The sequence below is a fragment of the Raphanus sativus genome, chromosome 7, assembly GCF_000801105.2.
Source record: "Raphanus sativus cultivar WK10039 chromosome 7, ASM80110v3, whole genome shotgun sequence".
Taxonomy (NCBI): domain Eukaryota; kingdom Viridiplantae; phylum Streptophyta; class Magnoliopsida; order Brassicales; family Brassicaceae; genus Raphanus; species Raphanus sativus.
The window spans coordinates 16,016,122-16,031,687 of NC_079517.1; the positions used below are offsets into that span (position 1 = coordinate 16,016,122).

The window sequence follows — 15,566 nt, forward strand, 5'->3', positions numbered from 1 at the left end:
TATTGGAATTTGAGGATCCTTGTTGGAGTAACCCACCCTTAAATCCTCATTTTGAAGATCATTGGCCTTTAAAATGAAGTTCCTTGTTGGAGATGCTCTTAGTGGGGTTTGCTGGAGTCATAAGTAATAGAATAAAGTATACTCTAATAAGAACAATTCTACATTTGTGGTAGACCAAACTCAAATCTACTTACGCAAAAAAGTCTTTTATACTATTTTTACTGACCAATTATAAATGAACTGAACCTAAGTAAGAAACTAAGAATCAACTAAGAATTTGTGAAATTAAGAAAATAATTACTTTTTGCAGGATTGACCAAAAAGACAACGAAATATTTGTATTGCTCCTAAATTTGATGTAGAAATTCTCTGGTCTCGAAATCATCAAAAATATAAGTATCTAGATAATTTTGCCTCCAAATTATAATTGTTTCAAGTTTTCTAAATTTCAAAGATAACCCTAACCTTTTGTTTTCAAAATTTGGTATAGGCGACTGATAAGATTTTTTTTTTCTTTTGCAAAAAAGTGCAATACAAATGCACCCTGACTATGAAATTGGAAGTTGGAAGTAGGGCTTTATTGAAAGTAACATCTTCTTTACTACAAGACTATAATATCTTTAGACCTTGAAAATGATTCTTATCTTTACAGATCCTTGACTAACTCTAATACAAGAGACATGAGATTAGTCAAGTAGTTATAAAAGTATAACTCTATTATTAGTATTACTAGTAGTTTTCAATAACAGAGTAGTAGTAAGAACTCGCCCGAAATTATATAATACAACATAAACATATACATGAAAAGTTTATAAAGCAAGTAGACGCTTATTTGAATGTTCTTTGATTGATATGGCTAGGCAACACGACGTGAGGCCAATACGAAAAAAGAATTGGCGTTAGAACATGTAAAAGTGGCTTCCTTTGCATTTTGAATAAACATTTTTTCTAGTTCAACTTCCACCCCAAAATATTATAATGGTTTTTTTTTTAAAGATTCAAAATTTACGAAAATTTGAACGACCCGAATCACGCAAAGCCTGTTTACCTTTATTCAGCATTTACTGAAACACAATAGAGACTTCTTCTTCATGGGTTGGTGCAGGAAGATTAAGATCTACCATCCTCTTCTGTTTCACTGACTCCACTCGTACTTGATGATGATCTACAGACAAGTTCCCAATTCCATGAGATCTCTTGTGACCTCCAAGTGCTTGTCCCGATGCAAAGACTCTAAGACATATCGGACATTCATGGATCCTCTTCTCTGCAGCAGCAACAACAACAACCACGTTCTCAAACTCTGTTTCGCTTCTTTGCTCTGTTTTGTTCGAAACTCTGTTCTTCTTGTGGCTTGCTCTGTGCCCACCTAATGCCTGATAGGATTTAAACACTTTCCCACAAGTCTCGCACGTAAATCTTCCTTTCTTGCTCCATTTGTTGTGACCTTCTGTGCTGATCTCTTCAACTACTTCCTTACTACTGGTTCTGTTCTTCCATTTGTCTCTTGAGAGCAGCATGAGACAAAAGGCGAGATCTTTATCTCTCGTTGTATCAGAAGCTGAGCTGTGAGGAGGTTCGCACTCAGGCTCGGTCTTGTAACCGAGTTGACTCGTCTTGCTCTTCTTGGTCGTGAACGTTTCCAGTTTCCGAGTTCGCTTGGATCGTTTTCGTGTAATTTTCATCGACGACGACGACTCGGTCTCGCTTTCATTAGCAACCTTTTGATCCATCATCGAAGAAGACGAAGAAACATCTGACTCTGTCTCATCATTGAGTTGACTCGCCCTTTCCCCTTCCTCTTCTTGAATGCTAAACTTATGAAAACTCGGCACGTGAGATCTCATGTGACCACCTAAAGCTCTTCCATTGACGAAGCTCTTTAAGCAAAACCTACACTTGTAGTAGCTCTCCATCTTCAATAACAAATACAGAGAGCTAGAAGAAGAGAGGAGAAAAAGAAAAAAAAAAGGTAAAAGAGAAGTGGAATCTACAAGCATTCCTCTCCACCAATAAGCTTAATATATATTTGTATACAACACGCTTGAGAAGATTATTAAAACAACTAAATTAAATTTGTTTTATTTATCTCTCTCTGTTACTGTTTAACAAAACTTGGTTTTGATCTATTTTTTTTTTTGTTCAAATCTTGGTTTTGATCTATAAAACTGAAAGTGGAGAAAAATCTAATTAAGGCGTATGCATGAAGTTGAAGGAGGGTAACATGCGAGCCTTGCCCGTTTCTGAAACATTTTCTTAAATTTCCCGACTTACCCTTCTATTTAGGTTGTGTATAAAAATAGTTAAAAAGTTATCTGTTCACAAGAAATAGCACGCAGCAACGCAGGTGGTTTTTTTCTATTTTTAGGTCCTTGTTTTTTTTTATTTTTCCCCTAAAAATAAAACAATCTACGTGAAATCATGTAAGGGTATTGTCGGAATTTTAACTTTTGCTGTTGCAAGAAAGTCTTTGGAAGGGTTTGTGGTTGTAACGACTAAACATCAAAAACAAAACGTTGTCCAAAAATTCAGGCTCAATTCAATGTTTTTTTTTTGCTCAATTCAATGTTATTTGACCAGCTTACAAGTTATTCACAACAGATTCAGAATACGTTTGTAACATATGAATTAAAGCTTAAATGCACAGAATCGTCATAGATAAACCAAAACAACATGTGATTTGTTCCTTTTAATTTGGATATCTAATCTATTAATTTAGGGATTATCTACTATTTGAAGTTCTCATTTAAATTTTGGACTCTTTTATAGTTGTTGCTAGAATATATCATGCCTCTTATACAATGCAACTTACCAACTTAAACTAAACCAAATCTTAACCAACATAGATTAGTTAAACCTAACCAGTAACACTTTTATAATATTTTTGGTTAATCTCTTAATATAATCAGATCATATAAAACTGAACCACTTTTAAATCAACGAGTTCCATATCATTCCAAACATAAGAGAAAAAATATCCGACTCATTTACAACATAAGTATACAAAGACCGTGTATGCTTATGTTCATTGATCTTCCAAAAACCAAATAATTATGGCATAGACCAACATAGGCTCATGTTCGTATCACTAACTTTACTTCCATATATTTACTCTTCACCTACATCATATCACAACATACACAGTTCTGCAAGAACATGATTTTTTTTGTTCAAACAACCAAATAATGGTGGCATATGGTCAGTAGATTTTTTAAATATGTTTTTTATATATTACATTTTACGAGACTATTTGTAAGTTTTTTTTTTTTGAAAAAGATCATAACTATGTGTATAAGTTAAAAGGTAAAAAGTGTGATAAGGCAAATTATTATACTAAAAATGAAAAAAGATTAAATACAAACTAATAACAAGTACAACACAAATTATAACACTATTAAATTCTATATATATTTAATAAAATATTATATATATGTCTAATATGTATATATATATATATAAATGTTACACAAAATATATATAATATTATATACACATATTATATATACCATATATTATTAATTGAAATTTGACAAATCAATTTCCGCCCTTTAGGGCGGGTCCTAATCTAGTTTATTGGTTAAAAGAAGGTACTGTTGTGTTAGGAAGAAGAATAAGTAAAGATGCCATAAATTTTTTTTTTTGAAGATGCCATAAGTTGAGCAAAGCCATTACCATTTTAGATATTTTCTAATACACAAAAGATCACATTGTATATTTTCCGTTCATAACGCGTTTTAACTTTTAACCTCAAAAAAAGTCTTCGTATAGTTAGGTGGTTAACAACAAAGAGACCTTTCTAAATGAGTTTGAGAAATCTTTATTTGCCAAACTTGTGAAAAAGTAGTAGTAGTTTGTTTGCTAATTGTGTGTTATGTGCAGCACCACCTTTCGTTCACATGTAAACCACTTAACGTGTCTCCTATATTGGTCCGATCCGGAGTAAAGACTGTGTTCCTCATTAAAAGTTGAACCAAATCGGTTTATATATGTAAAAAATCATGGGCTTTGTAGGCCATCCGACTACAACTCTTAGCCCATATGAATTACATAACCAATGTTACAATTATCAAAACAATTTACTAGCAACCTCAACACCCCACGTTTTTTTTCCCAAACATTACTATTTGTGTGAAGGGAAAAAATCAATCATTAATGTTTCTTGGGACTACGTTTCTTGGGAGTGGCGAAGTTAACGAGGGAATGGTAAATAGCACCGGGACTCCATTTCTCCGGGATAACAGCTTTAGCAACGATCACTTTTTTGGTCACTGCGGAGGTAAGCCGGACGTTGAACGGACCTTTCAATGCACAGCCTGGGTTAAGTTTCCAAACGGCGGATCTCATCTCCTCCATTTTCAAGTATTCTCCACCAGCCGGTTGAATCTCCACGCATGCAAAGTTTCCATCACCGTTTGCAAACTTAACGGCGAACGACATGTAGTAAGGGTTTGCTCCGGCGTCGACATGAATAGCTATTTTACTCTTAGGATGTTTGCAACATGCACTGCATAACATAAACACGCAACATCCATAATGTACATGAATAAACTTATTTGGTTTGTGTAAAGTTATTGAACCAAACCAAATTGAACTATTTTCTATCCGACATTAAATCAAACCAACCAATTTTTACAAACTTCACCAACAATACGTACCGTTTGTACCTAACCTTTAGTTCTCCAAGGTTACGTAATTCATCGCCTTTGCCACGTTTGGCCAATGCACCAAATGCCTTACCGCTAAGATCAAAATGGAACGCCTCCTTCGTGCAGCCGGCACACTCATCTGATATCATCACCTTGATCGGTCTTTTGTTGCATAATGGATGGTCACATACAAGCTAAAACGTTACATGTATATGATGTTAGTATAGTTTTACATTACGATATAATATTCGATTAATTGTAAATTGTTATATACAAATATTATATACCCTATAACATGCCCCACAACCCGTTCCATCTTTGAATAATGAAGGTCCTCCGGCTGAAACCATACATTGATACGGGTGTTTTGCTACTGCATCACCGAATCCACAAGCCCCTCCTATATATATGTTTTAAGAACCGGTTTTAAATATGCAAAAATGTTTTCAGAGTTAGGTGTTGTGGATCAATTAATTGTTTAATTAATTACCTGTGCTGCCAGGACCTTCTCGGTCGCCATACCAAGTGATGCCGGCACTGTTCCAACGGGTATTATTATGGCAAGAACATGGCTTAAATGAGATTGCAAAGAGAGCAACGATAAAGCAAAAATATTTGCCTGAAAATAATGCCATGTCTCTTGAAAGAATGAAGGTTTTTTTGTTGTTGTTGGAGAAAAACCAAACTTAAATAGTTTCTAGATTTTCAACTAAAGAGACACCAATTATAGTTATCCTAAATTTTAGGAAAACCGAATCTTAAAAAAGGTTATTAGAACACATGATGAGGTTTTGTTATTTTAGAAACAAAACCTATAACAGATAAATAACCGTTCAATGAAAGTTATTTCATTTATTGGTGGAGGTTAATTTTGGTAAAATGCATAGGGGGAAAACATATTAATAGGTTTTGTTAGTTTTTCGAAATTAGATTTACATTCATTTATATTATGGTGTGAAATGATGCATACATCAACTGCCATTATATCTATAATGCGGTTTATCTGATTTTTTTTTTAAAATGCTTAGTTTTTCTATACTTCAGATCAAGTGAAGCCATTGTAAATTTTTGTTAATGGTTTTCTTAACACAATGCAGCTTTTAACGGTAAAGTAATTCAAATTTCTGTCTAAACTAGTTAAGGAATTTTAGTGTTATTGTTAAATTGTATAGTTGTGAGAATAAACTTAAACAATTGTTCATTTCGATCTTTTTATTATATAGCGCATCATCCTTGATCAACCATTGAATTTTATCTTCTTAAAATCCAACAACATATTTAAATGGATGATGAATCATTTGTTCGTCTTAGTTTCTGATATGGAAATATTAACTACTAGTAAATTCTCTCCATTTAGCAAAGATCACTTCTCCTATGGTTGGTTACACTCTTGGGTGCAATAATTGTGGAATTTCAAGCCATTTTTTACTTAGTAGTAAGCTTTTGATAACACCAATACACCATATACATAGATAAAGGTTAAATTCAAAACATATGTTCTTACTAAGATAACTTTTTAGTTAAGCTAATAAGATGAAATTATCATGAACCTCACTACACTATTCATCATAAAAATATACAGAAACTCTTTGTACTCTTTTATAAATGGCAACAATATTACAATTGAATTTTTTTTAAAAAAAGTTTTTTAATTATTATTCCCAGTGAGAATAAGAAAAGATACAATGATAACTTGTGAGTTTCTCTTGGTTTCCTAAATCCAAAAATTGGAAATATTTAACTAATCTGAAACTGAAACTAAAATCTCATAATAAGAAAAGATGTTGGACATATATAATAGAAAGAGAAAGTTTAACAAGATATATTTATTAAAGGACTAAAATCAATACAATATTAAAAGGAGAATAATCTCCACTCTAAAGCTGTCCACGTCGGATTAATAAATCAGCCAATGAGAGAAAGGTTATTTAACACGTCACACACTCACTGAAAATCAACTATGATGGGCTTCTTCCCATGGCCTAAAACTATTTTATTCTGTCCCAAAAGGAATCCACTAGAATAACCTAATCTCCAGCAGCTTCTATCGATTAATCCTCCTCACTTCGTCTTCTCCACTTCGACTTCTTGCAACATCCGTTACCGCGTTCCCACTTCTTATCAATCAATAGTTTTCTAAAATTCTCTCTTAATGAATTCGTTTCGCATCCCTCTCTCTCACCCTTTATATACTGTTCTTTCTTCATTTTCTACACACCATAACCTGAAAACCTGCTCAAATCAAGCTCAAGCATGGTCATGAAACCAAACGGCAAGTCCCCTGTCTCCTCCTCCAATGATCAGGAAGTTATGCTCTTCAAAGATATCTCACCAGGTCCCCACGAAACCCATTGTTTTATGATTGGATATAGTTTTTAGCATTTCTTCTTACTTAGATACAGAAATCTCGATTCTAAATTGGTTAGAGCTTCGAGTTTGTCTTATTACTGTTGACGAGCATTTTTTTTGTGTTTGAAGTTGTAGGCATGACCTTTTATTTTAGTAATACATTATCTTTCTTTTTTTTTTGTCACGAAAAGTAATACATTATCTTTCTTAGTTGCAAGTTGTGAGTTTTTTGGAGGAAGAGTGCATGAGTTTAAGTAAAACAAATTAAAAAAAAATTAATATTTCATATCATATTGTTGTATTGTTGTCTACGATAACTGAATGGGCATTTTTGTTTCAGGTGGTGATAAAATATTAGACTGATTTTTTTCATGCCACATTCTGACTTATACTCTTGCTGAACAATTTTGTAGATGTCGTTGGCAACATGAAACTGGTCAATGGACAGTCTCACATTGAGCGTCGTATCCTTGACGAAGTGGAAATAGCAACCACTCCACGTACGTGTTATGGTTCATCTGCAATCAAAAGAGTTTGTAATTCTTGCTATTAGAATCATGACCTCTTTTCACTGCAATTAATCCTTCATTGATAACTTTTTGCAGGGACCTGTTATGAAGCTTTACTTTTAGGAAAAGACTGCAACAGACTTCTGCAAGAAATTTACAGCCTATACAAACACTCCCACCTTGCTTTTAGTCACGACGATGAACACAAAACATCTTGGAGGTAATCATTCCCCTTTTAGCATTGCTAATCACATAGCTAAATGTTTTCCACATTGTTTGTCAACGGTTGCTAATATGAAACTTACTTGATCATCATTTCAGACGTCTCTGCTCCTGTTTGTGACGTTAACTTTGGAGAATTTTTTTCTTTATCTATTTGAACTTTATATAGCTCCAACTGGGATCTTTAGGTTGTCCTTTTGATCTCTTCCTTGCAAATCATTTAACTTCGCAAAACAGAGTGCTCTTCAAGCAGCCTGTCACAGCTGTCGAGATCTTGCAGATGAGGGGAATAATAGTACCTGTCACAGTGACGAACCAAAGAAAGCAAAGCGTCCTAAACATGGATATGAGAGCTTTCACCACTCATCTCAGAGGTTTCACCCCTTCGTTTGCAGTTTCAGTCTTCCTTTTTCAGTTTGAGCATTGGGTAAGGCTTTCGTTTTAGTTAACATCTTTCAGTGTTTGATTATCCTTTTTTCAGTGAGATAAGCCTGAAACGCAGACAAGCTCTGAGTGCAGGAAGCACAAGGAGTGTTACTCTCAAGGGAGAGGTTACATCTCATCACAGCCGTACTCAACGTGGAGTTAGGGATCATGGCTTCGAACTGAGACCTCGTGGTGATGTTCATACATCCCTGTGAGATCCACGGCGACTGGAAACCACATCTTGATCTGACATCAAAGCGAGGGAGGAACCCGGAGATGGAGGACTGTAAAGCGTCCCAGCAAGAAGCGGCGGAGGAGAGCGGCGGGGAGAATGAACCTGTCTGTCGGAGGTGGTGAGGGTAGACGAGACGGAGGCCTAGGAGGAGGTACTGACAAATAAAAGATATTTGGTAATTTTTTCTGTTTGAGCATTGGCTAAGGCGTTCGTTTTAGTTAACATCTTTCAGTGTTTGATTTTCTTTTTTTCCCCTGCAATCAGTTTACATATTTGGTAATTTTTTATTACGTGATGATTATAAGCTTTTAAAACAATCACTTGGTATTTTCAATTATAATTGTGGTTTCTCTGCTGAGTGTTTGCTATTTATGCATCACTCTTTCTCTGTTAACTTGAAAACTGATATTAGATAGCCCTTCTGGAATGGTAACTTCTCGCATAGTGTTCTTTGCTGCTATGTAGCTGCAATTTCTCTGTTCTGTTTATAGCAGTGTTTTTAAACCCGGACCGAACCGGCGGTCGGACCGGATTCAACCGTGAACCGGACACCAAGTCGGGTTGGGTTAATGCCAAAACCCAATCAAAGTTGAACCGGTTAAAATCCCATATTAAACCGTTAAAACCCCGGAAACCGGTGACCCAACAAACCGGTTAAACATTGGTTCGTATAGAAAACAAAAATTTTGTTAATAAAAGAATTAGTTTTTTCAAAATAAAAAATAGGGTTTGTGACAAATTACAACTCAATGTATTTCTGTCTTTGAGATCTTTTTTTTTTTTAAATATGTGATGTTTCACAAGGTATTTTATACTTCTCAATGTATTGTCTTTCTGGGTAAAATTAATAATTAAAAACTTACGTTTGTGTCTTTGATGTTCTCTGCAGTGTACTAAGCAATGGAAGAGAATGATCAAGAAATTCCACTTCCATCAAATTCAAATATAGAAAATCAACAACCGTCACAATGTGTATATAATTTTTTTTTTAAATGATAAAAATTTATAGTGATAAAAACCTGGAAAGTAAACTTTAAATGTACTTTTTTATTGATTCAGATTTGAACTATTATATTATTTCACTACTTTTATTACATTTCAGTTTGCTATTTTCTATATTTATTTGTTAAAATATGCATATTATATAGAAAACATTATTAAATTCAGTTTAGAAAATCAACCCCGATCGAACCCAATTGAACCAGGTCAAACCATATTAACCCGTGACCCAAAATATTTCCGGTTCGCTCACCGATCCGGTTTTAAAAACACTGGTTTATAGGCATGTAACTGTTAGAATAGTAGTCAATTTCTAGAGATATTAATGTCAAGAACCTTAGTCAAATGAACAATATTCATTCCCCTTTGGCGGGCGTGATATACAGAAACTATTACGTACTGAAACAGTGACAAAGATCAATCTAATTATGAGAATATCTATTTTACCATATTTACATCTCAGTTCCTTAAAAAGAAAGCTAATATTGGTAACGAAGTCCATCTCCCTCACCCATCTAAGACGTCAATAACGGACACCACAAAAAAAAAACTCTGCTGATTTATTCAAGTTCTAAATCTGATCATATAACCACCTTTCCACATCTCGCCCAAAGTGGAAATATTTTTAAGCAGACCTTCATGTCCATAACCTAATCATAATTTCAACTGCTAAATGTTCTATTGATTCCATACTAAGGGTCACCCCAAACTGAATGGGGAAACCATTTCCAACCCACCATCTTGATATGTCCATAACTTGATCCATTTAGGTTATGTTGATTCCATACTAATGGTCGCCATATTCTTACTGGAGGTAAGAGTAAGAGTAAGACAAATCCTCATTTAACTGATTTATCACTAGAATGTTGTGAACTATTTAGTTTACTTTTTCTATGGCATATTTCATAACATTTGATTATTACTATGCTTAGTAATACATTTGTGTAGTATAATATTTAGACAGGTTATATATAAATTATATGACATCTCTAATACTAAAAAATATATTAATCTATTATAATTGAAATCATTAATCTATTTGCTAAAAAATGTATTATAATTGAAAACATTAATCTATTTGCTAAAAATGTATTGTTTGGGGAGAAACAAATTTACAAATTTCATAACTATGGTGGTACCAAACAATTAAAAAAAAGACCTCACAACCATACGACAATAGTGATTAAAATAAAGAAGACTATACTAAAAATTCCAGACCGCAACTTCTCGCTTCACAACTACAATCGGCAATCATGTTCAGCTACTGCCAACATCTACCTTCCATTTAGTCTCATTCGTATTCGTCGGTATTGTAAACCATTTGATATCAGTATATTATTCATTTTTGTCAACTTGAATCTCTGAATACATCATTGTTGTTCTACAAATTCTTTCATCCCTAATTATCAAATACAAACACCCCTACTTACTCAAGGATATTGAATGTGGAGAAAAGTTCAGGGCAAGAAGATTTATCTGATGAAGTCCCGGAAACTGAAATGGAACAAGCTGATCTCAACATTGTTTCAGATATTATGGTACAAGCTGAGAGTGAGAGTGAGAGTTTGGTTTCAGCTGAAAAACTGCAAGATGAATTTACTGTCTAAAGTTGGGAGCCACTAATGAAACAATTTTTGAAGAGATGCAAGCACAAGAGTGTGTTGGGCCCATTTCAACTTCTCACAAACAAATCAAAAATATTTTCTTACACTACTAATAATTTAATGATATATCTCTCCACATAAAAACTCATTTCCAGCATTATATCATATATTTAAAATATATGCAACCTTATAATCATTAGGATTTATTCGAAAATGATAATATGTCAGCTCATATTGATATTATAAATTTATATATGTGTGAGATTTACTTAGATAATGTATCTTTAATTAAAAATTAAGTCTTTGTATTTTGGCAAACTAATAAAAATGTGTGAAAATAAAGTTATATACAACCCTTAAACAACATAAATTAGAGAAAGTCTCCTATTTTATATTATAACATATAGTTTTAATAGTTTAAGAACACAACTATATTCTATAATATTTTATATTCACGCAACAAAATCAAGAGTAAAATTTAAAAGTAATTATCCGCGCGTAGCGCGGAAAACGATCTAGTACTTGATAAAAATGTATCATTGAAACCCACCGATTAATTAGACACCAAATCAGCAAATTCTCTCTTTAGCATTCATATAGTTAGAATGGACTAAATGAACAACTTGGATATTTTCATTATTTTGTTACAATTTTTTCATAACATAAAGAAAACTATGTGTGTGGTTGTCTGATATAATAACTTTTGTGTAAATGCTTTTATTACTTTTAAGTTCTATAATATTTTTCCACTGCTATTTTCTGCTCGATTTAAACTTTTTTTTTCTAGTTCTCATGCAAATATTTTGCTTGTATGAAAGCAAAATGAAACAATATTCTCAAACTCAATAGACACTGAATCTAAATGCAATGCTCGTAAATACATCATTCCTCATCTCTACGCATCTACACTTAGATTTACATTTACATTTACACTAAGACCATTGAAAACACACAAAAGCATAAAACTCTAACCAACAAGTTTGTAGTGAAGATCACAAATACAAAATGACAAATATTACTAATGGAAAAACGAAATTTATTTGTCAAAACGAAATTTATTTGTCTACAACAAGATTCGACCAAACTGATGATGATGATGGTTAGGATCTCTAACGACCATTTGTCTGGATTTAATTTCTTCCGCGCAACGTAATGCCTTCTCAATCTGATAACCTCCATATCCAAAGCTAACCTCTCTTTCAAGATGACAACAATAACTCTCGAACACATTCACATTAACATGTAGCTTGAATCCCATCAAGAACAGAAACTCTAACTCCAATCTGTTCAAATCTTCTGTCTCTAACCCACCTACTTTGGCAAAATATGAATTTCTGTAATTCCTGAAAAACATAGAAGGAAATAAATTTAGAAAAAAATGAATCTCATTAAGAAAAACATGTGTTTTGTTTTATGAATGTTTAAAAAAATAAAATTTCTTGGTTATAAACTTATAAATGTAAACGAGCTTAAGAAAAAATGAAGACTTACAAATCCTCGACGTATTTAGAAGCGATCATGATGGTGGTGATGAGGAGGCGATGTACATTAATGAGACTGATTCTAAAACCGGGATTGACTTGACAGAACCGTTCAATGTAGACATAAGCCACCACGTAAACCGAAGGACCGGCTTTAGTGTACCGGAAAATTCTCTCAAGGTACGATTGTATAGTCAAGTCGGGGATTTCACGGCAATCAAAGATATGGGTTTTGCCACCGCCGCATGAAGAATAAGACGCCTGTGACGCTCTCTGACTAATCCTCTGGTTTTTAGTTACAGTTCGATCAATCACAGACGAGAGAAGAGAGATAACAAGAGGTGTCTTGGAGTTGTCTTGATAGAAGTAAGAGTATAGATCAGACCGGAGTTTTCTTGCAGAGGTAGTTAGAGAACTAGAAACAGCCATTGATAGGTAGAGTTAAGATGTTTGTTTTTGTAGTGATGTAATCGAAGATGAAGTGAAATGGGATATGTGTCTTGAGTTTTATATATAGGGTCTTCGAATGTAACCAATCAGGTACCTTCCTCTTCTTGTCTCAACCTTTGTGTGTGTTAAATTGTATTATAGTAATTATATTATACAGTCTTTTTGAACAAAATTATATTATATAGTCTTAACAATTAAATTCAGCTCGTAAATGTACGGTAGGTCAGACAAGCTTTTGAATCGTAAATTGTTTGTTTATGTATATAAAACAAGTTTATGTGTAAAATAAATTTTATGAGAAAGAAATTTGTTATTTTTTGGGATTAGTTATGTGCGTCTATGTTTTTTTTTTTTTTGATGTGCGTCTATGTTATCTTAATGTGATTATCGATAGTTATATACAAATAAATGATGAAATGGATTCAGAAGCAATATTATTATAGGCGATCAAATATTTATACTATGAATTGAATTGTACGGTTTTTACTTCATCTTAATATTTATATATACATTTTTTTGGACTAAAAAACAATAATATTATATATACATCTGCAAGAGTTTTTTCAAATGTAATCTTATGGGAAGATAAACGACATCCATCTTTGGAGTCATCTGGAAGGTGAAAAGAAGCTACTAAAACAAGCGAATTCTCTTTTGATTTATTAAAAAATAAAATAATTTTGAAGATTTGTGTGTCTCTCTTTTGTAAGCTAACGTACAGATATAACAGCTAAGCTTTTTCTTTAATAATGTATTCAGTAACCAAATTCAAAGTACTTCAAATCAACAAAATCCCAAAAACTACATGAACCAAAGAATCGCCGCCGACAGTTTGGTGAAGGTGAATCTAAAAGTCAGTTTAGTTGAAACTCTCTCGGCGACTTGAGAGATTTTCCTTCGGACATACTAATTTTCATAAGTCCCACCTGATGACCCGGTATTTTATGTCACACTTCTGAGTCTCGTCAACTCTTGGTCGCATAGTTTGAGATACCACAAGCTAGGCGACCCACACGCACGTACGGTTGCTCAATCCCCTATCTTATGTGAAGTCGAATCGATGATAGACCAAAGTAGTACAGATACGATCATTCGCCGGGGTAATTAAAGGACAATGTAATCTTTGTATCATTGGTTTCATGGTTGAAACTATGTGATCTCGGCTAGTTATAAGGGTTTGCTACTTCCTGGATAAGAACTTGGTTACAAAAAATAAACGGTATATAACTAACTATATATATATTAGGGGTGAGCGTTCGGATATCTATTCGGGTTTCGGTTCAGTTTTGGATAACCCATTTAAAAATTTTAAATTCATTATATACTTTAAATTTCTTTAAATTTATAAACAAAATATCATATTACGTATAAATTTGAATAATATATGTCCATATACCTAAAATTAACATATAAATTGATTTGGTTAACTATTTGGATAGAGTAAAATAAATATTTTAAATATTGTTGGTTCTTTGACTATACTTTAACTATTTTAGATATTTACTTTTGACTATTTAAATATATATATATTTTAAGTCTTTGGATAACTAAAAGTATTATATAAATTTTGGATGTTTTTAGTATACAATATATCTAAAATTAATTAATATAATATGTATATAAATTTATTTCGGATATATTCGGGTACCCGAAACATTTCGATTCGGATTGGATTCGGTTTTAGTTCTTTAAATACCAAAATTTTGAACCTATTCAAATATCTAATTAATTTTGGTTCAGATTAAAGACTATTTTTTCGGATCGGATTTGGTTCGGTTGCGCAGTCCTAATATATATCTTATACTAAACGAGAAAAACAAAGTCGCATACAAGGTTCAGCTTAACTAAATAGCTATACAATTATAAAAAGTATTTTTCTTCCAGTTAAAAATGGTGTTTACGTACAAAACGATATTACTCGACATCAATCTCACTATATAATGCTAATCATCATTATAAAAATAAATCCCACCGTCTAAATAAGTAATAATATACTTGTAAGTATGAAGAATACATTGCATGTGTAATGCATATATTGCCTTGAACATACCAAGTTTTCAACTTATGATCAAGTATACTATCGTCTTTATGGAAACGCCTAGTTTATCTAGTGAAGTAGAAACTATATACGTCGTTCTTTTTCATTTCTTTATTTTTGTGTGGTTAAGTAAAATCGATAGAAAACAATAATATACTCGTTTAGTCGTATATGGACGATATAAATGATATAAAGTCGAAAAAGAAGCTGCCTGTCTATCACTACCTTACGAAACTAACCCATCCATAAATTTGATATACAAATTTATATTTTCCTTTAACATCTAAAAATGATTTATTGTAGTAGGAATGATTGCTGAAAGCAAACAAACAAAACCAAACGTTGGAGAAAGGAGAAATCGGCCAATTCATACATCAACAGAGGGTCGCAGTTCTGATTAGTACATCAACACGGACCCTGTGCTAAAACATACATCAACACCAAATATATTTAAATTTCATACATGAACAAAAATATTTAGGTTTTTACATATATTGACCGAATCTTTGTTAGTCAAAAGTAACGGATGCTGACATGACTTTGACGGATGCTGATGTAGCTTTAACATTTTATTTAATTAATAACAAATAATAAAAATTCCATGTTC

The 15,566-nt window shown here is 32.9% G+C and overlaps 3 protein-coding genes across 3 annotated transcripts; all 3 read right to left on the reverse strand.

Annotated features, from left to right (window-relative positions):
- Positions 1-698: 698 nt before the first annotated feature.
- On the reverse strand, positions 699-2,132 carry LOC108815511 (zinc finger protein ZAT9). Its single transcript, XM_018588091.2, has one exon. The coding sequence runs from the start codon at positions 1,998-2,000 to the stop codon at positions 1,062-1,064; it is 939 nt and encodes a 312-aa protein (XP_018443593.2). The 5' UTR covers positions 2,001-2,132; the 3' UTR covers positions 699-1,061.
- Positions 2,133-3,963: 1,831 nt separating this feature from the next.
- On the reverse strand, positions 3,964-5,301 carry LOC108829260 (expansin-B5). The gene is made up of 4 exons (XM_018602924.2): positions 5,137-5,301; positions 4,934-5,046; positions 4,656-4,840; positions 3,964-4,504 (listed from the first exon to the last, which is right to left on the reverse strand). The coding sequence occupies exons 1-4, from the start codon at positions 5,279-5,281 to the stop codon at positions 4,150-4,152; spliced, it is 798 nt and encodes a 265-aa protein (XP_018458426.1). The 5' UTR covers positions 5,282-5,301; the 3' UTR covers positions 3,964-4,149.
- Positions 5,302-11,851: 6,550 nt separating this feature from the next.
- On the reverse strand, positions 11,852-12,954 carry LOC108829259 (cyclin-U2-2-like). The gene is made up of 2 exons (XM_018602923.2): positions 12,482-12,954; positions 11,852-12,333 (listed from the first exon to the last, which is right to left on the reverse strand). Exons 1-2 carry the CDS (start codon positions 12,898-12,900, stop codon positions 12,054-12,056), a joined length of 699 nt encoding a protein of 232 aa, XP_018458425.1. The 5' UTR covers positions 12,901-12,954; the 3' UTR covers positions 11,852-12,053.
- Between the last annotated feature and the right edge of the window lie 2,612 nt (positions 12,955-15,566).